This window comes from Melopsittacus undulatus, chromosome 12 (assembly GCF_012275295.1).
Source record: "Melopsittacus undulatus isolate bMelUnd1 chromosome 12, bMelUnd1.mat.Z, whole genome shotgun sequence".
Taxonomy (NCBI): Eukaryota; Metazoa; Chordata; class Aves; order Psittaciformes; family Psittaculidae; genus Melopsittacus; species Melopsittacus undulatus.
The window spans coordinates 21,083,982-21,107,430 of NC_047538.1; the positions used below are offsets into that span (position 1 = coordinate 21,083,982).

Sequence of the window (23,449 nt, forward strand, 5' to 3'; positions counted from 1 at the left end):
CACCCCAAGGGGAGATGATACTAACTTCCCACAAGAAAAAGGATTCAAATCTTGCAGAAATACTCAGTTTTTCAGAAATATTTATTAAACTGTTAAAATGATTTACTGCCCAACCAAAAAAAAACCCCAAACCAAAAAACATCCCAAAAAAGTCAGTGATCCTGCACACTGCAGATGGGATATTGCTGCACCCTTCACCCGACAGGTCCTGGCCCCTTCTCTAAGAGCAGATTTTACTTGAGAAACAATACATAGCAGAGCCTGAAATCTTTCCATCCTCTTCCCTGCCTGCCATCCTTTCTGATGGCACTTGGAGTGTGTAAACTCAGCCTTTCAAACAGGATGAGGAGCGAAGTGGTTAACGGCAGCAGGTCAGCAGTAGCTGGTTTTGATTCTGAGGTACCAGGCTAGAGATGAGTGGGGGAAGGTTGCACTGCTCAGTGCTGCTGTTGGGAACTGGTTGCAGGTTTGGGGTGGCAGCAGGGCTGTGGTGTCTGGGACGAGCTTTACGTGCAGGAGGCCAGGAGCTGTCCTGTGTAATGCACCAGCTGAGGTGCTGGGACACCAGTCCGTGTGTTTCTGTTACCCCAGCTCATTGCTCTCAGCTGATTGCAGGAACAATGTGCTTATTCAGGCCATGTGTCTGCTGCATTCTTGCATTGTTTCTGATTACTGCATCTATTCTAAATGTGCCAAACAACTGTAAACTATGCTAGGGAGAGGCTTGATGGGAATCATTCAGTATTTATGTTAACTGCCTGATATAACTGTAGTGTATTTATTTTTTTCTCTAATATGGAAGTGAAATTGAGATCTGAGCAACTTAAGTATCACTAAACAAAGGCATTCCCCCCACTTAAGAACTGCTTTTCTCACAAGGAAGTGCTGCTGTTTTATGGATACAGCTTCTGCAAGCATAAAACTTAAGACATGTTACCAAAACATAACCAGGCAGAAACTTATCTGCCTAATCCTAGTGTGAGATGCTATCAACACTGTTTCAGATGCAGATGTGTTTCATATTAAGACCACACATCCTCTGCCATACCAGGGGGCACAGGAGACACTTCACCTAAACATAGGGAAGGTCTATGTTCAAAATGAAGCAGGATTACAGTCGGGAGTGAAGCAGCATCCAGCCCACCCTTGCAAAGCACGGTTTCCTGGCACAGTTTCACTCCAGATGGGCTCACACACACTGAAGAATCCAGAGTCTTGGATCACCCTGTATTAAAAACAAGTGCTATGTGCTAAACCCTTGTCTCACTGTCACCTAGGAGACCTTTGGGACTGCCTCCTACATTCAATACCTGGAGTAGTGGGAGCTTTACTCCAGCCTGAGCATTGTCTCCTTTTGTTAGTGCCACTCCTGAGAAGAGGCTCTTTACAGAGCAGATGTAGTTGCTGGGGGTGAAGCCCCTTACCCTAAGCTACATGTGCAGAAGTTGCCTACAGCCAGCTCCTCACCAGCAGCACGTACTCCAGCACACAGCCAAGGGCACAGGATGACCCCAGCACCTCTCTCACACACAGCCATGGATGTGCTCACCCTCTCCTGCCTGGTTGGGTGCTTTCATAGAGCGTGGTGCAGAGGCAGGGTGAGAGCTGACACCCAGCTGTACCTGACAGTTACACCACACAGGGCTCTAGTGTCATGGTTTTTCTAAGTACAACCTCAGTGAGCCCCAAGGGTCCCACAAGCTCAGTTGCAAAGCGGATCTAAATCCCACCTCCCGGCAGTTCAGCTGTGTTGGGATATTACTGGCAAGTTAAGGCCCTATAACCATCAGTTACCCAGACATCAGCCACCACCAGCAGAGCAGCCTGCACATACAGAAGTAGTGTTGAGATTAGTTAGAGAAAGCATTTTGAGCTGGGGTCACGTCTAAGTCAGTTAAAACAGCTCATGTCAGCTTGCTAAGGGTGTCTTTTACTCTCAAGTTAGGCAATCTTATCTACATAGAGAAGTGGAGTGTGACTTCATTAAAAACCTGTCTGTGGGAAAGAGATCTAATTCCTTGACAGCAGCTGCCTGCTGCTCTAGGGGGAAGTCCCTGGTAAGAAGGAAAGAATTCAAGTGTTTGAATTCCTCCTTAGAAGCAACTTGTTTTCCATTACCACTGCAGACCTCATGGCAAAACGCAAGGCACGCTCACCTCCTACATCAGTTTCTTCATGCTTTAGGCACTATAAGCAGCAGGGAAATGTACACGCACTGTCCCTCTCAGGGCTACTCCAGTTTATCTCTTTGTGTTGGGTGGATTTCCGAGCGGCTCCTCTGCGGAATGCAGATGTCAGCTGAACGTGACAGGACACAGCAGTGCTGTGACCTGCTGTGGAGTTGCAGCTGTGTGTCCCTCGTGAAAAGATTCTCACCAAAAGCAAAAGCAAACAACCAATAGTGTTAACAATCAGGGTAAAAGAGTCTTTGCCACTAGATATTGTACACTGCAAACAGCCTCTAATAATGGCACAGGTCCTTTTTTGGTTTAAAGAAGCTTGTGTTACTGTAGTTAATGCATGACCAAGACCATAGACTTCTTATTTAGCACAAAACAAGTCGTCTAGAAGCTTCGGTGTCCCAGGGCATCAGCAACTGTTCACTACAAAGCTTGGATTCTGTTTCCAGCAAACAGTCACCAAGCAAACACTGAGGAGTCCCTCTTGAAGAGTCCATCTCAAACACGCTGAGGTGCACAAGGCAAATGAAAGTGATGAGCTGCCAGATTTTGGTTACAGAAGCTTCTTGTTACTAGCGTGTCAAGATCTACTGGGGTAAACGGAACGCCTCGAGGCTTTAGTCACAGGTGCTGCAGGGCTTCTTGTCCTTGCTCGGTGTAGGAGTCATCTCTATGTGAGTTTGACCATTCTCCAAAAGTATCCTGGAAGTGCACATTTTTCTGTGATGCCTGCATGCGTTTCTTATCCCGATAGAAGAAACTAAACCTTCCAGGGAGGGAGGGGAGGCAAAAGAGAGAACACTGTTTACCAGCTTGAAACCACTTCAAACACCCGCCCCAATACACAGCACAACAAAACAGAGCAAAGAATCTGTTTGCATCGGCAAAACTCAAGGCAATGAAGCCTGATGGGGTGCATGTCAGAATGTTATTAGAGATGAAGTCATTGCAATCTCAAGCAGTTTGGCTATGGAAGCTTCAAATAAGCTCTAAATGCTGTTGACTCTACAGGGTGCAGGTATCATTTTCAATGTATGTTCACCCTTCCCCAGCCCCAAGATAAAGAAGCGACACGATACGTGTTAGTTTCTTGGCATAAAGAAAGTGGTATCTTTGGCATTGAATCTGGATAATTGACCAGACAGCAGAAATAGATGGTGGTTTTAAGGGTGTCAGCAGGGAAGTTCATAAGATAAGAAAATAAAGCCTCCACTTTTTGTTTCCAAGTGTACAGAATCTGATACATAGACTTGGTTCCTGCAAACCCAAATGAGTAAATGCATGTGTGTGCACCAGAGTTTGCAGGATGAAGGCTCTAACCCAATGCACACGAGTGTGCACGTCATTTCCTGTCACACAGCTTGGGTGCTCTAAGAGAATGACGTACATGAACCAACAGCCATTTAATACAACAAACTGCCAGCTGACAACACAGCTAAGAAAATACAGCCCCAAAATCCTTAGTATCAGTTTATTTGTAAGGGATGAAGTTACTTGACCAGGCAAATTCAGTGTTTGTCATGAGTTCAGTACAAGAGGTGTTAGTGTGCTGTTAAGATCAGCTGAGAAATGCAGAAGTTGTGGTCCCAGCTAGCAAAGGCTTGAAGTGGCTGCAAACCCTTTGGGTTTAACAGGTAAATACTGGTTGGGTTGCACAGTACTCAGCAAAACACAGTTGTGAATGACACAGAAACTGCCAAATGCCTCTGCAGTATAAGAGACCGTGCAAATATAAACTCAACTTTGACAGGGTATTAAGATGGCCCCAACCTCAGCATCCTTCCCTCACACCCTGAGCCTCCCCTCAAGTATCTGACCAAACCACCTCATGTGGACCAGGGAATTCTGCCTTCAATGTCTCTAGGCACAGAGGCTGTATTTGAGTGTCAGGTGAGATTTAAGGCAGCTTTCCTGAAAAACCCTATGCTACATGCAGGGAATCATGGCAATATCAAGAATATTAACAATTATTTTATTTACTAGAAAGCCATATAAACAGCTACACAAGTGCAATGCCAGATGACTGACGTTGCTAGCAGGACCTAAACTTCTACATTTCCTGGCTTTGAATATGCAGCCTTAATAGTAAAATAAGTATTTTGCTCTTAATCAGCCTCATCCTTTCCTACCACCTTCATTACAGGACCTTATAAATTCATACAACGCTATGTCTTTTCAGGGTCAGATCCAATTCCAGCTGATTAAGGAAGTGTGTAGTCACTGCGGCTTTCTGCTGAGCATGTCTGGTCCTGCCTGCTCAGCCTTGCTATTGTGATGTCCACACAAAGGGCTGCTGTATTAATGCAGTAAGTTTCAAATGTCACACTTCAGTAATTTTTCACTTTATCATTAAATTGAGTAAGAGAAAAACCTGCTTGAAAATCTTTGCAGGAAGCAGAAGGCTAATTCCTTCTGAAACAATGGGATTGTTTCAGAATAATTGTGATTATGCCTTGAAAACTCTCATGGAGGAGGTTTGGAAAAGCAATTCTATGTGGAGAGGAAGGGAATTTAAACACTGTGTTGCTGCTGCCAATATAAAGATCACTAAAGCAGCAGTTCTAATGCAAAGAGGCTGTGTATTAACAGCTATCAGTACATCTTCCAGAGACAGCCAGGGACAGAATAATAGAACTGATTACTGGGAGTGTAAACTCTGGTCTGAAATACATAATTAGAGACAAAATATACAGCGCATAGATAGACATGGAAGCAACAGCCTGTAATTAACATTGGAAATTAATATAGATCCCAGCCATTTTACTCTGTAAATCTAACAAACTGATTTGTAACAAGTCATTAGAGTGATGGGGGTTTCTTAAACAGCAGTGGTGTGAATGGTGAATAGACACACTGAGTAAGCAAAATTAACAGATGCTGGTTAAAAATCACATATTGCAGCAATTTCCTCAGGAGTAATGATTGGTGTAGCATGGTACATTAAGGCAAAAGTGATCACATGTCAGTACTGGAGGATTAGGATGGAGAGGACTACGATGAGTTGTGTACTGACTGGTCATTCTGATTGGCACTTTGTTCTTCTGTGATCCCACAGGCAGCCGATGAGAATGCAACCAGCAGTGCATGTTAACACGGGGTCATGCAAAAGGAAACCAGAGTACCAAACAGGATTACAAAACAATTCCTACAAGGGACACAAGTCTTCTTATTGGCTGCAATGTGGGATCGTCTGGAATCAATCCAGCTGCTACCATGGGCATTATGGCTGTAAAGATCCTGGTCAGGAAAGTACAGACACAGAAGAGGTAAGACTGGAGCAAGGGAAAGAAAAAGCATTCCATTAAAAAGAAAAGAGGCAAACATGATACACGGGGTTACTTTGAATTACCACACAGGACATGTTACAGGGAGAGGTGGATCTGCATCACCCAAGACAGCTCTCCTCAGTGAAAAACTTGTATTTAGGAAAAGCAGTCATTGGAACCATTTCAATTGCTTTTGAATTTCTAAAAGATACCACTTTTGTGTTGTGAGGCAGCCTGCGATCTGGGTTGGGTTTCATCAACGTATGACCACCTCTAGCAATGCAGAGCAGAGTGCACACTGTTCTTCCCAAGAGACAAACAGGCACAAACATAATGAGATGAAAGATGAAGGTGTATGTTAAGAAATACCAAACAGGACTCTGCTGTGACTACTGGGTATTTGCACAGAAAACAGGGTTAGGCAGGACCAGCATTATAGTTAACCATTTTACAAGGGTTACACTTGATAGTTTCCAGTTAAAAACCAGGATTGCAGGTGAAATACTGAAGTAACCTCCTGCGTGAGCTACTTGGTTAAAGGGCCTGTGTATCTGTTCCAAGAGGACCTGCATTATTGCTTCACATGCAGAAAGATGCCAACTGCAGGCAACTAAGTACTTATCTGAAACCTTGCAGCTACCCTTGCAGAAACACTTTCTAGCTGACCACAGCAAAGGTATTGCTTTGTCATTCAGCACTTTCACTATGCATTATACAACTCATGCAGCTTCAAGGTTGAGAGCACGCTGGGGGGGTGCTCTGCGCCCAGCCAGCCCCACACAAACCTGCCAACACACCTTCATCCATACCTGGGACACCCTCTGTTTCCTTCCTCAGAGCTTCTCCCTTGGGCCAAATAATTTTTTGAACTGTGGACTAATGTCAATTAAAGATTAAGTTGGAATCACACGAGGCATTTTGTGACCAAAGGCAGCTCTCCCCCAACACAGTCACTCTTAACTGCTACTCTCACATTGGAAATGAACACAAGCAAACACTGTTGTATCATTAGCAGTAACTAGGACTTCTATTTTTACACGTGGCATGGTCTGTGAGCTGCAGAAATGACACACACACATCAGCTTTTGTAGACTGCAATAGGAAGGAAACTTATGGCTGTTTCGAGCATTACATCAGTGACAAACAGGCACATATACTTAAAAGGGAAAACAAAACAGCATTTTCTGCTCAAAACAGAGGGAGCATTTTTAATCTTTGTACTCTTCCTCCTCAATGAAGCCCCCTGGTTGCATTGTTCATCAAAACTGCCATGTGATGTGGTAGACACAAGTGTAGAAATCAAGCAGTCTGAGACCACAGCTCAGAGCTTGCCCCCAGATGCTGATTTCTGTACCTTCTGTTTTCCTTCCTTTATGGAGATGCAGCACAGAGTCACCTGAGCACCACTTAGATGGTTCAGGCTACACATACATATGTCTTATTGTTCTCTGGAGAGGACAGCATCAGTGTCTCCTGGTTTTGTACTTCAGCTTTTTGTTTAATCATGAGGAAAAGTCTTGTCCTGGGTTCACAACAAGTCTTAAGCAGGGGAAAAGCAACCCTGCTTTCATTTGTAAAGGCACTCTGCGTGCAGATATCAGCACTACAGGTTTTCATTGCATCATTAGGTGTGGAGGGGATTTATGTGTCAGTGTTACCCCGGTGGTTGTATGCAAGAGGCTAACAGCACCCAGCCTGGGAGAGGGGAAGGGAGCTCAGGAGACAGCTCACAGCAGGCATGGACTGCAGGAGGGGTGTGTAACAGGACAGATGCTACACTTGGGTTCTTTGTTTTTTTCCAGCAGTGCAATTCCCTTTCTAAAGCCCATGTACAAGTACAGTGTTGACAACACACACAGGGAGGAGGGGGGAAGAAAAGAAACCCACACCAGACAAATCTTATCCAGACAGGCTGCAAGAATGAGACAAATCTGACAACTATCACCAGCCTTCAGGTCACTTAAGTAGAGAGTTTTATCTTCCCTCATTTAATAGGATGGCTTAATGAAGAGAGAGTAGACGGAGACAGAGCATCATAGCTAAAGAAAGTAATTTCATCTTAACAGCAGGCTCAGTATGTGCTTCCACTGCCCGGCAGGAAAAGACTCTTGCCTTTTCTGAAAGACACCAATCCATGATTTTATGGTTTATTGTGTGGGTTTAGTTCCATGAATTTAACACAGAATCTGAGAGGCAGAAAGATGGGGCAGGTGCCTGAAAATGTGCACTGACTGATGCTGAACCAGTTTGCACCAGTAAGTTAACTGAGAGAAAGAAAGCACTCAGATAAGTGGTTGAGCACACCTACGTGTCCCCTGCCATGGCTCCCTGTGTTGCCCACACATGTGCAGAGAGCAGAGTCAAAGCTAACACCTCCTTGGTGTGTGCTCTCTCTTACAATGTCTGGTTTACATTTTTATGCTGCCTTTGCTTTGTACATCAAGCATGGAAACTGCCATCAACTCAAACTGTGTCAGCTGAAACCAGCCACCTCCCTCAATGGGATGAGCTGTAAAAGGTACTAAAATATTAAAAGAGAAGCTTTCCAGTGGAAATGTTGTGAAATGAAGTATGATCATCATCACAGGCACAGGATGGAAGTCTAAACTCAGAGTGGCTTTTCTAGTCATGTGAGAGGAAGGGTTCTCTCAACAAACACAGCAAAAGTAATCAGAAGAGCCCTCCTGACTTTATGGTGTTTTGGATCAGAACAGCCCTTCCAATGGAACTTACTCTCACAGGGCTGCTGCTATTATTAAACAAGGACGGAAGGTTCTGGACATGGGGGCAGGATGGAAGAGCTTTTTATGGGGAAGAAAAGGGCTGTTCCAAAGATGAGTTATGCAGTTAAAAAAGTTCAGCTTCCAGTCCCACAAAAATCCAAAGACTTGCTGCAAGGTTACAAGACTTAATTTGGAATAAATAAATGTACAAGGAGGAAGTTTCACCAGATGGATTGGCTAACACTGATTTTATAACTGATACAAGTAAATGCAGGCCTCTGACAGTAAGCTTAGGTTTTGGGCAGCAACATGAAATACTTCACCAGGAGAAGGTGGGGTTCTTACAGCCAAGGAAGCTGGAATCCTCTCCAGCAGCAAATCTGGTCAGCAAACAAAGGTTTTTGTGCTGTACATGTAGTGCAAGTCAGGCTCTAAAGGCTTAGTTCAACAAGGAAACAAGCACAGCAAGGTTGTGAGGAAACCTTGTTCTGCAAACCCAGCTGCTATAGTTCTGCCACTGGCGTTACTTGTGAACAATGCTCTTCACATATCTTCTGAGCATGATGTGGGTTTCTGACACTCCATCACCTTAGGATCAGTGTATTAAGGAAGTGGGACTTGCACTTGAACAGGAGCATTGTTCCTGCAGTCCTTGCACACTGAGATCCAGCACTGTCTTCAGTTTTGGGCACACAGGACAGGCTGAGCAGTGCTCTGGTGAAGACCACATCAGCAGCACCTCCCTTTGGAGTATGACTGTGTGGCCTAGACAGGAAGATTCTCTAGGAAGGTCAGTGCCTGTGTTTAACAGCTCATCAGTTCATACCAGCTATAACAAAACACTGCAACACAGGCTCTTTCTGTTAGCCTGAACAGTGTACTTAAGGACTCAGAACTGGGGTGGGCTTCTTGGGCACAGCAGTCTGGCCACAGACACAAGCACATGGAGCACTGCTGGACTCCCCACTGCTGTCTGCACTTAGGGAGCAAAAGGTGCTACAGGAAATAATCTGAGACAGAAGTTGTCCCAGAAATAGGCAACAGTTTTGGCCAAAGCTGATACCTGTCATGTGCTCCCTCAGTGTCTCTCCCCTATACTTTAGGGATGTCATTGTCTTCATTGTTAAATCCTTTAAAACCCACAAGAAACATTTATTATTTGCAGACTATTTCCAGTATCCTTAGAAAATAGGCTACTTACAGTCGTTTGATTCCAGATTCAGGCTGAGTTGAGGGTTTAGGCTGAATTATGGGTGTAGGCTGAGGGGATCTCATTTCTTCTTCTGTTTCCTCACTTGAAAGAAAGAAACAACAATGAATGTTCTCCTCCCAAGCCATGGAAGCACCTTAAGTTCTAAAATTAAATCTGAGATAGTGCTGTTGGTGAAGACATGCAAAAAGATCTGTTCAAAGCTCATTGAAATCCATGGGAGATGTTTCCATCAACCAAGGACAGCACCTGGAACTGGGTCTCCTTTCAATATTGTCCTTCCATCTGACAAGGAGAGGGAGAAGAGGAATGCATTGAATAAAAGCTCTAAAGTTTTCATTTTAGACCCATTCTTATCCTCATTTTTGCATTCAAAAGTGTTAAATATTTGTAATCATTCTAAGGTTCAGGGGAACCTGGGAATTAGGGAAGGACATAGTTTCTCCCACTATGAGGAACCAGATTCAAACTAAAGCCATATGCTTGCAATCTCTACTTTAAGCCTTTGTAGATATACAAGCTTGTTGGACACTATTTCAGAGCACATTTACTGCTTCTAGACCTGCCCTATGGCTCCTCTGTGTCTAGCATGCAACAGCAGAGTAGATCTAACCTACCTTTTGTAGTATAAAAGCTCCTCCTGAAGTAAAAACACTTTAGATTTCAATTCATTCCTCTCATGAAGGACATCCCGGAGCTCCTGCAAGGTGAATCTGGGACGATTGGGATCTTTTAAGTCCAATGCCATCTTCTCTGAGTCAGAGAGGCAGTCATCATTGTTGGGTTCTGCCTAAGAAGTGAAATGTGGGCTTTCAATTCCCTGTGCGAGTGCCCACCCGAGCAGTGGGAAGTATTCATCAGGCTAGTTCCCAACTTCCTTTCAGCATTATTAAATCCTCTCTTAAGAGAAACACATCAATTTTAAGAGGAAAAATAAAGAAGGAATTAGTTTTTCCTGTGACAGACTCTCAGCAAGAACAGCTCAGTGAGCTGAGGAGCTAAGTACTGAAATCCTTAAGCAGAGCCTCTTTTAAGCTCATGTGTTTGTGGAACAGTTTTACTGCCTATCGGTACCTGATTTCAGGCTAACCTTGGCTAGGCTAAGGTTGGTGCAGTATCAGTTTCTACAGCAGGGATTGCAGCCCTTGTCCTGCAGACAGAGCAGCAGAGCAACGTGCACTTGTCCTTTAGTTTACTTCACCGCATTCATCCAAACACACTTTAAAAGATGGTGCATCCTAACAAGAGGCTCAAAGGAAACTACCCAAACACTTTCTTCACCCCTCCAGATTAGGGTCTGAGCTGATGCCTTTTCTTTCAGTTTGCCCCACACCTTTGCCCAAATAAGCTATTTTTTGCTAGATTTTGCTCAAATCAGCACAGACTGAGCAGTCTGTAGCCAGTGCAGATGTCTTGCCTGAGCCAACAAGCAATGTCCAGTCCAGAGCATGCAGCTATTCCAGCTTCCTGCTTGCCACTGCAATTCCTGTCTAACTATCATCCTGGCAAAGAGAGTGGGGAAGGGCTCTAATTAGAAGAGCTGCCATTGCCATGGAACTGATGAGTTACAGAGAGGTAGAGAATGCATCCTTTCTCTCAGAGACTGAAGACACTTTCACTCCTGCTGGCTCCAGGCCGAGGCTCTGCAGCCCCATATACAAAGCTGGGTGTCCTGGCTGAATTAACAGCAATGAAACAATCCTTTTCATTATTAATACAGTGCTTGCCCAATTCAGCAGTGACATGTTAACACAGCACTGGCTGTCACATTCCAGGGGGGACCAGGGGACCCCATCAGCTTTTGCCTCTGCTTCTTGATGCATATTCCTGCCTACTACAAGTGAATTGGATGCATCACTCTGCTGCAGTCTATCAGGCATTTATGGTACTGCTTGGTACTGGAGCAATCACCAATGCATCTAGCCTGCATGATAGTGCTCCTCTAAGTTCTTCATATCATGATGCCCCTTATCCTATTTTATACTCTTCTAAGAGCAGCATTAAGAAAGGAAAATACAGCATATTGCTTTACTAAGGCAGAAGCAGTGTCATATGCACAAAGGAAAAATAGTGGGAACCATAAAGAGGACTAAAGGATGCAACAGATCAGGGATGCATCCTTTTCTCAGGATAGTTAAGGTGCTTTCCAACCCTAACTATTCAGTGATTCTAAGTTCCATCCCTGCTGCTCTGACCTCAGCACCAAATTGATTTGCAGATCTGTCTCTGCCTGTTCCTGCAAGCACTTGAGTACCCAAGCAGTAACATTTGCTTTTCATGGGCATTTGCACTGGTAACACTTCACTGCACAAATTCTAACAGGAAGCAAAAGCAGAACTAAGGCCAAAGTTGGTTCCTCTAAAAGATGCCTTCAAATATTTATATGTTGATTTGGTAGCAATAGACCAGCTTAGTCCTGACAGATCAAAAGTGCCATAAGCACTGTGAGGACCAAGTGTGCAGGTTCTGCATTGCCTCTGGGACAGTGTCTTTTCTACTGTGATTCATATGCCACCATCACAGTGCACTGCTCCTGTGGGACCCATCAGGGCTCACATGTTTGCATACTCAGCAAAGTTTAAGCTACTTATCTTCTGGAAACCCCAGACTGTTCAAGGGATGGGTTTGTTTTCCTTTGGAGGAAAGGGTTGATACGTACAAACAAAATGAGGCCAAACATACCAAATATTAGCACTGCTAAACCACTGTCTGCTTTCAGTACAGACTAACAGCAATGCTCCAGTGATCTGGGATTGGTTCATGTTGTTTTTAATAGAGCACTCTCTTTTGAAGCAATGATTTGTTGATAGTTGGTGAATTCTGCAGCCTCATGCGCGACTGAAACGCTGCACTCCCAAGGGTGTATGATGGGTAGCTAAATCTAAGGGGAGAGCTGCTCTCTAATGTAGACATCCCACTGCCTTCTGTGAGACCGGTTCCCTCCTTCAGGAAGGAGAGGTCATCATCCACCTTATGGGGCCTTTCCTTCTCTCTGTATGCCACACCTGATCACAAGATGCTGTCCTCAACTCCCACCATTGCCTCTGATGTGCATCCATCACATTTATCCAAAGAGGTACTTGGGATGAATTCCAAACCTTTTATAAAGGCTGTTTACAAGTGACTTAAAGTGCCTCTTACCTTCACCTCCTCCCCATTCTGGCTGTCCTCACCCTGCAGTTTTTCCCTCAGTCTCCCCAGCTCTGCTCGCAGGTTGCCCATCTCCTGCTCCTTGGTTTGAAGATAAGCTTCCAACTCCACCTTCTGCTCGATCAGCGCCTTCCCCTGAGCCTCAACAACAGTGATGCGGTGCCGCAGGTCGTGGTTGATCTTCATTAACCTGTTCTGTTGCTGCTGAAGCTGCAAGATATGGATGCAGTAAATCAGCATCCATTCAGTCATGATGGCCAAGTCCCAAACATCGTGTTAAAGGAAAACTAGTGGGTTCCTGTTGAATTTCATCTGGAAAATTCTCCTCCTTCCTTATTCCCATTGTTTTTTAATAACTAATTATCTACTACAGTTACAGTCAGCAAAACTTAACTGGTTTCTAGAGTAAAGAGGCATTTTCCTCCAGCTAATCCATCACTTCTGATAAATATGTTTCAAAAGAGCTAAGTTCAGGGATAGGGATTATGGAATTCTGAATCAAATCTTAACCCAGAGTAGAAGAAAGCAAGACAAAACAGAGGAATCCTTCTATTCAATACATGAGTACTTCATACTCTAACTTTGCTTTTTGCTCTTAGGCTCTCATAAGCCAGGCTGTGACCTGCGAGCCACTGCATGGGCGGCACCAATGTGAGAGGCCACAGCAGTTGCCAGAGGCACTTGGCTGGAGCAGGGATCATCTAAGTCTGGCCCTCGCTAGCACAGAGAAGTCCCATGGCCTCAGGACATGAGGTAGCATGAGGATGGGAAGCAAAATATGGGTAAGGAGGTCATCCCTCCTGACACAGAAAGAGCCAAGACATCATGTGATTCCCACAGCCCCAGTGGAGTCTGATTCATCAAGACTAAAGCCAGATCTCTTGTGCTGCAGTCCCCAGGGACACCCATCCTCTCTCAGTGACCTTCTGGCTGAAGTAAGTGACCTGGGCTGGGCTCAGGCCCTTCCTCCTCTCCCTTCCTGTGCAAAGAGGTAATCCACATTGCAGCCCTGGTGTGGGAGTGTGTGTGTGGAGTCCAGCTGCCAGCTCTGCAGAGTACGTGTAAAACATACAGCAGCTCACTCACCTCAGCAGGGACTCCCTGGTGGTGCTGAGGAAGTTTGCACTGCCAAAGCAGAGGGAGATACAAGAAGCTGGAGTAGGTTACCTGTCCTGTTCCCATGGAAGGGGAGAGCTATGAGGTCCTTAAGGAAACAAACAAAACAAGCTGTTCTTCCCCATCTTCCTCTCCTGTTACACTGGTTTCCAGTCACTTCCAAGTGTGACTGGTCCTTCTGCAGAGGGTGTGTGCCTGCTGCCTAATGGGTTTGGACACTCCATAGTTATGCTGGACACTTCAGTTACTGGACTAACCATCTGGCATTGCTTACAAATCTTACATTGGTTTAAAACTAAACCCAGGCTATGGAAGTACAGGTGAGAAAGAAGAGAAATAGGAAGACTCAGAGCCACTTACAGCCTCTACATCCTCATTTTTAAGTCCGAGTTCCCGGTCCTTTGCTCTGATTTCATCCCTCTGTTTATCTACCACTTCCTTCAGCTTCTTCATGACTTGCCGCTCTCTCTCTGACATCCCTGGTTAAAAAAAGAACACAGAAATAAACCCTGAGGACAATGAGGAGCTGCTGAGACTGGAACAATAGTGAGAAATATTTAGGTAAAGACCCTGGAAGTTGCCTGCTGGTAGAATTAGAGAGATGCTGCTGGAAGATGCTTTAAGGGTTACTTCAAGGGTAGCAGGGAACCTAGATGACACAATGCACTCCATAAAGCCACTGCACAGGAAGTCCTTAAAGAAGGAAATATTTATAACAGTGGAGTGACATGGATACCTCTTGGTGCCTCTGCAGTTTGACATCAGTGTTCACACTATGCCCCAAGGAGCTGTTATTGTGTGATGATCTGTAGAATCAGCTGGCCAGGACCCTGAGGGGGTAAAAAGGATGGTCTGGGTCCTCAGCAAGCTCTAACCAACATGTCACTGCTGTGGATTGCACTTAGATCCAGACCAGCTGAGGAGTGCTGGACTAGAATGACTGTATGTTAAAACCCAGTTCTGTGTTGGGTGAAAGGGAGATGGAGCAGGACCTTCAGAGCATATCTCCACCCTGAATCTAGAGCAGACATGTAATCTGAATTATGGTCACGCATTTTCTCCTCGTATTTTGCAACCCTATTGCATTCTTCTGTTATTTGTTATAGATAATTGGGAACTGGCACTGCAGTGATGGGCTCTCCTCAGAGCAAAACCAGAGATGATTTAACATCTACTGCCCTGACCCTTCCTGGTAACTGCACAGACATACAGTTTGATGGTCCTAAACTATCACATAAAATCATGTAGCACAGCATCCCATAGGATGGCTTGAAAATGAAAGCCTGTGGCCAGGCAGTGTGAGGCAGCTCTGTCCTAACTTCAGTCCAAGTGGGAGCTCAAATCCAGGGTCTTTTGCTGTCTGGTTCTATAACCCTTGGCAAACTAGTTAGTTACATGGGTCCTCAGCTTCCTCCAGTTACAAACTCCAAGTGGTGACTTCACTCACCCCTCTGGGGTGGCTGGAAAGCCACTTCCTTTTTAATATATTAAAGCAGTTCCTCCATCAGAAATAGGCTGCATAAACATCAAATGTATCCGGCCAGTCAAGCCTGTGCTTTCTAGCATCAGCTCATCAGGCTTCCTGGTTACCTTGTTCCCTTCATCAGAGATCTCAAAAGTTGCTCCCAAAGAGAATGTAGGCTACATGCCTTGAGGAACTCCAGCTTACAGATCACCTACAGCTGGAACTGATGGATAAGACAGTAAAGCGAGACAAACTTGAGAGAAGGAGAGAGAAAGGCAGTAACTCTTTGGTGGATGTGCACTCCTGCAGCAGCTGTGGGTTGCCATGTAGGCATGAAAAAAGCACAGCACTGCAAACAGAGGAACAGCAGCTCTGATCCCTCATTGCTGAAGGACCAGAGCTATGGTACAGCAGAGAGCAAGAAACCACTCTGCTGGAAAGAGAACTGGTGATCATGATGGCTGGGAATTCAGTTCAGAGGACGTGTTCCTCTCAAACTCTAGAAAAGAGCCAAGTGTGACATGCTGTTCATGTTATAGTATTACATTCTCGTCTCTTTTAATTCAGTGGTAACTTTGAGTGCTCTGTTTTGGGGCCCTGGTCCTTATCACCTCTGCTCTAGCTTCTAGTTCTTTGCAGGGTAAATTTAATTCTTCACTGTGGTAACAACTCAATAGCCACCAGGGAGAACAAGTAGACACTGACACTGCTGCTTAACTCAACACAGGTCTGGTACCTCACTGTGTGCACAAACCTCACTTACAGGTTCCTGGATGCACCCTCTGCTGGGGCCTAAAGCATCAGCTGTATTTAAAACCAAAGACCCCAAAATTCTGCCTTGAAGTACAGAGGGACTGCAGTGAAACTTTAGCCTGGTGGTGTCACCCCAGCGGGAGCTAGGAATAGTGAGTGCAGCTATATTCATTAGTACTTGTGAGATGTTTTGAGATCTCTGGAGAGCAGGTGCTATTTAAAGAATAAAGTACCATAAAATACCCTTTCAGTGCTGACTGCTTTTCCTCCCACTGTGCTCATTTTCTCTCCTTAACATTTGGTGAACCCAAAAGCCTTCAATTGTATGCATGGATCACTACGTGATCATTTTCATTTCAAGAGGAGGGGAAAGGAAAGGTGGGAAGTGTTTGTGAATCAGTCACATCTTCTTCCATTTCCTCAGGCACTGGGTAAGAACCAGGGAAATCACTAAGTGCCCTAAATGTAAAGTCGTTATCTCTAAATGATTCAAACTCTAGTAACTGCAAGACCTGAAAGGGCACACCCAGCTGGCTTCCTATGGCATATCCTATGAGCAGCTTCCTGTGCACTGCTGTGATCACAGCATTGTTCAAGCAAGAGAAAGGAAAGCAGCTGGGGGAGAGGAAAAGTTAAAAGACTAAGAAATGAAAGAAAAATAACATCTTTTATGTTTAGAGACCCATTTACTGTTGTGTCACATCCATCCCAATAGGCGAAAGTGCCAGTCAGGGCCTGTGGCACTGTACCACTACCTAAATACTCAGACTGGAAGCTTGCCTGCACTTTTGAAAGGGAGTTGTAGGTTCCTCAGCAGCCCAGCACAAGAGGTTCACACAACCACTGCCATCCTGCTGCCTGTCTGCATTGCCACAGCCAGCCTGAGACAGCAGCTCCCCTAGCTGCAGTGGAACAGCAGCCTGCTTGTCCTGTTTGGCACACACTGGGTCAAGTTTACTTGTGGCAATTTACTAGGATATTCCAATCAGTCAGCACCATCAGTTTGAGCCTGGGAGGAGCAGCATTAATGGAGGTTGCAGACTCATCTTTCACCCCAGCTGTGTGTTTTGTATTCTGCTACATGTCCTCTCACACGAACCCTGCTCTGCGCAGTGCAGAACACTCCTGTTTAGATAGGACTGCCTCTGCCTCTCTCCTAAACCCCTTCATTATGCTACAGCCAGGCTCTGTGAACTGACATGACTGTTAATTCACAAGATTGGATCTCAAAGTCTTGCACATTCAATCACAGGCCTCTGTTGCCTGTACTAAAAATAACTCCTTTAGCTGTCTGGTGAGTAAGCAGCAAGCTGTTAATCCCAGGGGCTAGCCACTGACGGGAGACATGATCACAATACTAAATCATGCTGAGATAGGAAGACTGGAGTCTAGTCACAGTTAGCCCAGCTAACAAAGTATTTAGCCTGAAAGCCTGCCTCTGCCTCTACATGTATCAGATCAAATGATGGAGACTGAAAAAGGCAGCATGACTGCTTCTGTCATTATCCAAACGAGTCATCTGGGACAAATCTATCCCCATTCATTAAAGACAAAATTGCCTAAAAGGAAAACAGTTGGGTTTGATATCACAGGCCCCTATAATAAGATGTGGTTGCTATAAATTAATATGATTTGATTGAAACTGATCATTTTGTCCAAAGAGTATCAGTGAGTCCAGAACATGATCTCTGGAATGGGTTTATGGGTTTTGTTTGTGTTATCATACTTGGGTAGACAGTAAAAATAACATGAAAAGCATGCCTGGCATTTGCTTGGCTGGCTGGATGTGAAGAGTATGGCTATATTTAAATACAAGCACATGAGCTGCAGTGAGAGAGATACCCACTGGAAGGAAAAAACCCAAAGACAAACCAAAGGGGAAGCTGGTTCTTTATAATGAGATGTCAGTCTTCATGCTCCGTGACTCAACGCTGCCATTCTGAAGTGCTGCATGGAGTTTGTGAGGCTGATGCTGAGCTCTCTCTTTGTCAATAACAACTCCTAAATTCAAAGTGTTACATTTGCTTTTAAGAAAGTGGAGATTTTGAGGTTTAACAATTTTAGCTTTTTGAAGATTCCATTATCCTCCTCCCCAGGGCTCAGCCTCTGGGAGAAAGCAAGTGCAACCTCTGCAGTGCTGGATAGGGTTTCATCCACCTGCAGCAAGCCTCCATCTAATCCCAGCCTCTGGCATCTGGACAGGGACACCTAACACTTTGTTCCTAGCACTTTACTGGAGAGCTACAATGGCTCAGCTGTGTGCTCTTGTTTCCAGCCCAGCCAGTGACCTTGCACACTACACACAGGGTGCTACACTTTGGAGGGAGCTAGGACTTTACTGACCATCAGAACCTGCTGAAAGTGGAGCTGTGGCTTGAAGCAATGGAACATGGTCCTGTCCATGCACATCCACTTCCACACTGACTCACCACCACTGGCATGTTTTGCTGCTAGCATTCTCAGCTGTCTGTCCCATCCCTCAGCTCAGGGCTGCCTCATCCCCAAACCTGCACAACACCTCAGCTTAAATCTCAGCAAAGTATGATGAAATAGACTTGGTATCTAGCAGCCTAAATTATGTGCTAGGAACTGCGGAGCAAGTAGACATCTGTTCACCTGCTCTGGGGAAAGAGCTATTTGCTGACCTGGGTGGAAGCTTGAATTGCTGCAGTGAATTCTACCTGTACTTTCAACTCAGAATCTTCTATCTTGACCTTCATTCTGCCTCAAGAAAGAAGCTGCTCACAAAGTGGCTGTTTCAGCTGTTCTGGATTCATCCACTGCCTGGATTATAAATCTCTTCACTTACTCTAAATTGCCTGTGAGTACCAAACAAGCGAGGGAACCTTAAAGGCAGGTAAACCAAATAAAACCAATCACTCCTATTACATTGTCCTAGAATATCTACGTATGTGAGACTGATATAATTCAGCCTAAGAAATCTTGGTTTGCTGCTTTACTGAATAGATCAACATTTGCACTTATTTTTGTGCATAGTGGTGTGAACTAAACTGCTGAATGGGTTCTTCCATTTGTGTTAGAAATCACAAGGAGGGCTTAAGAATGGGTTTTGCAAAGTATAAAAGAAACAAAAAAGTGATAGACTAAAAATTGAAGCTAAACTTTACTTTCAGAAATGCTCCTGAAAAACAAAAACTTGTTCAGGCTTTTCTTTCCATCCTATTTCCACCTCTTATCATGTCTTTGGTGTCATCATGTCATCAGAGATATTATGTTAGGTAAAAAAAACCCAAAACCACAAACCAAAAACCCAAACACACCCCCCAAACACAGCCCTGCATTAATCTATAGGAAAAGAGCCAGAATATCCAGCCAAAACATTCTGAAGTATTGCTTTTTATAACAAAAGCAAGTACTGCATTTGAAATCTCAAACTTGCCTTCATGCTTCTGAAATTCCTCTTCTGTGAAATTAATGTCTTTGTGAGACAAGTTTGTCATCAGTTGTTTATTCTCCTCCTGCAGCTGTGCAATCTGGGTGAGAAGGTCCTGTGCCTCCCCTCTCCAGACATCCTCCACCAGTTCTAGTTCCTAAAGGGTAGACCAGGACAACACATTTAAACACATGAAGAGTCTTTGACTTGACTATTTACAGATCAAACTAGTCACAGTCCTACTGTGATTCTTATAGAAAACAGTTAAAGGAGACTAGAATTCCTTACAAGACATCTACTTTTCTAATGCCAGCATCAAGGTGTCCACACATGAGGAGACAATTCCTCATGCAAACATTTCTGACATGCACATTACCCACAGAATGGTTTCTTAGGCCCCATTTTTCTGCAAGGGCCAGGCTAAGGGTACTGGTATGTTAGGAAAGGTAACTGAATGTGAGCAACCATTACCTCCTGCATCCCAGGAAGCAGCACAAAAGCTGTTATCAATGCCCCAGAAACATCACACAGCACAGCCCAGGAGAGCCAGCGCTGCTCCTTTGGAGAGAGCTGCATCTCTAGTCTAATGCTGTGTTATGAAACACAAGTGTAAAATAATGAGAGCAGCAAACCCAGAGCTCCCAGTCCACATCATAAACACAAAGCTGCTGCTTCTTATGTAAATTGTTCTGCATGGAATGCCTTGAGTGGCATCTGTGTTAGCAGCAGTGAGACCAGTCAAAACAGCTCCCATGTGTCAGGACACTGTGTGTCAAGAGCAGCTGTCACCAATCCCTGTAAAGGTCAAATTAGGACAAAAAGTATAAAGTCCTCAAGGAAAAAGGGTTGTATCTAGAGCTTTACGTGTTCCAAAAGCCTTTGCTATAAATCATACTTGTGCAGTGAGGGGCATTCTCTGCTCCATTTTCATGTGCTTCAAACACAAAAGCTGCATGCAGATCACTGGAGCCAGGCTGAGTCACTTGCTGACTTGTGCATCCAGCCAGCATGTCCTCTCCTACCTAACAACAAAACACATGCAGACAACAACCCTGCCAGGCACAGCTCTCAGCTAAAATAAGCTCTGCTGAGAGATTAAAGGGTAGCTTTCTGCTCTGAATCTATGCTCTGATAATGGCAAATCACGTTCCTATTGACTGGGGGGTCCAAATGCCATTTGATTACTGCATTGCTGTGATTTTAGAACACTTATTTAAGAGTTATGCAGAAAACACTGTAGTACTGTATATGCTGTCAGCTTAATTATCAAGAACAAAACCTTTATTTTACTTTAAACTCTTTATCTTCAGAATATAAAAGCAAATCTGTAAGGAAATGTATATTGTATATATATTTACAGTGCTGCTGCCTATTACAACTCTGTAGCTAGAATAACGCAGTGACCTACTTCAGCTAAGAAAACAGCACATTCATCGGTTATGAGCATTCTGATCAAACCAAAATAGAACCAACACAGAAACCCAAATTAGCTAAACTTCTATCGCTAATGTGTGGCTGCAGTGTAAACACACAGCTATACCAGTGTGCCTGGGCAAGCTTTCCTACTTCTTGCTATTGAAGAGCCCATGAACTGGAGTAGAAATGCACTTCATTAGTAGAAGCGTGAAGCAGAGAAGGCAGATCTATGGGCCAGTAGGTGCCAGGCAGCTCGGGAAACTCCAGCGAGTGCTAAGCCAGTTTTATAGGCAAAACAGATTTACAGGTAAAGTTTAAGTGCTAAGATCCTCATAAACTGATGCCTGCAAGGACCACTAAAAGCTTGTCTGGATGACTTTTGGGTCACAGCTACTTCTCAGTCTTTGGCTTTTGCTGCTTATCAGTACCTGCCCTGCAAAGAGTCAGTCTTCAAACCCTTGCACTGGAACACAGATAATGTGACACTATTGCCCTATAGGGACTTAGTACACTAGGAATCAACTTGATTGAAAAAATACCTATGTCTCATGTATTTGATCTTCCCTGGTTAAAATAGGTTGTCACCAAAGGCTCATCTGGATTGTCCAAGCCCTCTTTGAGCTGTTTCATGGCTATCAGAGAAGCTGGCAGAGTGGAGGTGGTGAACTGCAAGGAGATCAGCTGAAGCTGGCAAGCACAGTGGTATGCAGCTGACACGTTCAGGAAACTTTTCAACATAAATGAACTTCAGCAGTATCTACATAGAACATCAGCTGTACAATGACACTGGGTGTTGTGACCAGACCCGGGTTGCTATCCACCATGCAGCATGCTGTGAATAACTGAGGTAAGGAACTCCTGCTGACTGGCAATACAGAGATATCAGCAGGGAGATTCTTCCAGAGGTGATGTGCCTTCAAAAAACCTGGCAGCAAAGGCTTGGGAAGAGCTGATTTACTCCAGCCACAGCAAGGGACCAGCACAACAGACACCCACTTGCCTCCAAGTCAGATCCAGCAGAAGGACAAAGGCAGATTGGGTACAGGTGCTTGTACCTGTCCTCCAGACCTTCCCACTTCATACTCTGGAGGCTTTTCTCCACTAAGGATTCTCTGCCATCCTTTTCAGAGACACTACCCTGAGATTTCCTCCGAGAAATGCTGCAGGAATTATCCTGGATTTCCCATATGCTACATGGGAGTTCCCCAGCTGGCTCTTTCTAAAACACATAAAACTTAATTCAAGTTAAAGCCAACTCTCAAAGTTTGAGGTCTCTCTTCCAGCAATTCTCTGTCTCCTCTTTATCCGAAATCTGTGTGTGCAAGCAGGAATGACATGAGGCAGAAGTGATAAGTTAGCAGTCACTTATTAGAACCACTTCTTTAAATCTGTTCTCTGGATGGTTTAAGGAGTAGATCTGACGCTTTCCCTGCAGTAAGTGGAGCAGTTCCTGCTGTCCTAACACATAAGGGTAACAAGATATGGGAAATGATCTTGGGCTTTCACGGGAATAGGGTCAGGGAACACTATGACCGCTTCAGATCAACCCAAGGGACAAAATGCATGAGAGGATGAAGCAGGAATCTGGGAGAGTGTTCTTCCCTGTTCTTCAGCTCTGAAATCACTGGGTCCTCCATCTCTGTCCTGTGATTTGCCTACCCGATGAGTGTGCCAGGAAAACTAGACTGCCAAATCATTCCCAGCTCTAGGAAAAGTGCATCACGGTCAGTGACTTTTCCTGGCCTAGCAGGAAGCAGCGCTACCCTCTCATGAGGAGAGGGGGATGGAGCAGGAGTCCTGACCGGGGACACTCAAGGGGAAGGAAACGCAGAGGCTGGGAAAAGGGAGGAGAACGGGAGGGAGGAAGAAAACTTGCAGGAGGGAAGGAACACAACAACACACCCAAACCCTCAGCGACGCTCAGGCAGCATCCACAGCGAGCCATGAGCCTGCCCCGGCCGTGCCCACTGCCTGCCCCGCCTGCTCCCAGCGGCTCCGCGCATCCCGGCCCGCACCAGCCTCCCGCTTTGTTGTCCCCCCCGCACCTTCTGATGCTTCCGCTCCTTCTCGATGCGGTCCATCCTCTCCAGGCGCAGGCGGTCGAGCTCCAGGCGCAGCTCCTCCATCTCGGGGTTGATGTGGTTGCGGCTCACCAGCACCTCCAGGATCTCCAGCACCCGCACCACCTTGGGCATGAGGCGGGCGATGGCCTCGCAGCCGTGCTGATCGATCACCCGCTCAAACTCCTGCCCCACGGCCGAGGCGATGTCGTACACGTCCATGACCGTCAGCTCCGCCGCGTTCTTCTCCAGGGCGGCCGGCACCCCCCCGCCGCCGCCGTCCATGGCTCGCCCGGCCCCGCGGCACCCTCATAGGCAGCAACGGGGCAGCCTCTCCGCGGAGCACCCCCGACAGCCGAACCCGGACTCGGGGGGGTTTAAACTTGTCCGGGAGGGGAGCGGCGGGGGAAGGAGGGACCGAGGCAATGCGGGCGCGGCCGCCCCGCCGCTCGGGGCCAATGGCAGGCACCGGGCGGCCCCGCGCATGCCCGCGGCCACCGCCGTGGCTCCCGACGGGGGGAGCCGCGGTGAAAGCCGGTGCTCCCCCGGTGCTCCCCGCTGATGGCTGCGCTGAGCCCCGTCAGCGGCGGGGTGAGCCGCGGTACCGGCCTCTTGTACCGCTCCATCGTGCGTCTGAGCGGGGCAGAGGGCATCGAGGGGTCGGGATCGGTGGTACCCATGGAGCGGGCGCGCAGGGATGTACCGGTGGGGCCACG

The 23,449-nt window shown here is 45.8% G+C and overlaps 1 protein-coding gene across 2 annotated transcripts; it reads right to left on the reverse strand.

Moving 5' to 3' along the window:
• Positions 1–97: 97 nt before the first annotated feature.
• On the reverse strand, positions 98–23,167 carry RILPL1 (Rab interacting lysosomal protein like 1). Of its 2 annotated transcripts, none has more exons than XM_005145123.4 (7): positions 22,719–23,164; positions 19,264–19,414; positions 14,006–14,124; positions 12,521–12,739; positions 9,997–10,169; positions 9,371–9,463; positions 98–2,946 (listed from the first exon to the last, which is right to left on the reverse strand). In XM_005145123.4, exons 1-7 carry the CDS (start codon positions 23,016–23,018, stop codon positions 2,802–2,804), a joined length of 1,200 nt encoding a protein of 399 aa, XP_005145180.4. In that variant the 5' UTR covers positions 23,019–23,164; the 3' UTR covers positions 98–2,801. The 2 variants fall into 2 exon arrangements, with proteins under 2 accessions (XP_005145180.4, XP_033924167.1); XM_034068276.1 differs by lacking the exon at positions 98–2,946 and adding an exon at positions 5,020–5,417 and having other exon boundaries at positions 22,719–23,167.
• Between the last annotated feature and the right edge of the window lie 282 nt (positions 23,168–23,449).

What these genes read in the sequence shown, in the direction of transcription:
- RILPL1 (XM_005145123.4), bottom strand. Translation starts at nt 23,018, where the DNA reads ATGGACGGCGGCGGCGGGGGGGTGCCGGCCGCCCTGGAGAAGAACGCG. An exon ending in AGGAGCGGAAGCATCAGAAG is followed by an intron (nt 19,415 to 22,718) that starts GTGCGGGGGGGA and finishes TCTACCCTTTAG; the next exon opens with GAACTAGAACTGGTGGAGGA. An exon ending in GAGCTTTTATACTACAAAAG is followed by an intron (nt 9,464 to 9,996) that starts GTAGGTTAGATC and finishes CTTTCTTTCAAG; the next exon opens with TGAGGAAACAGAAGAAGAAA.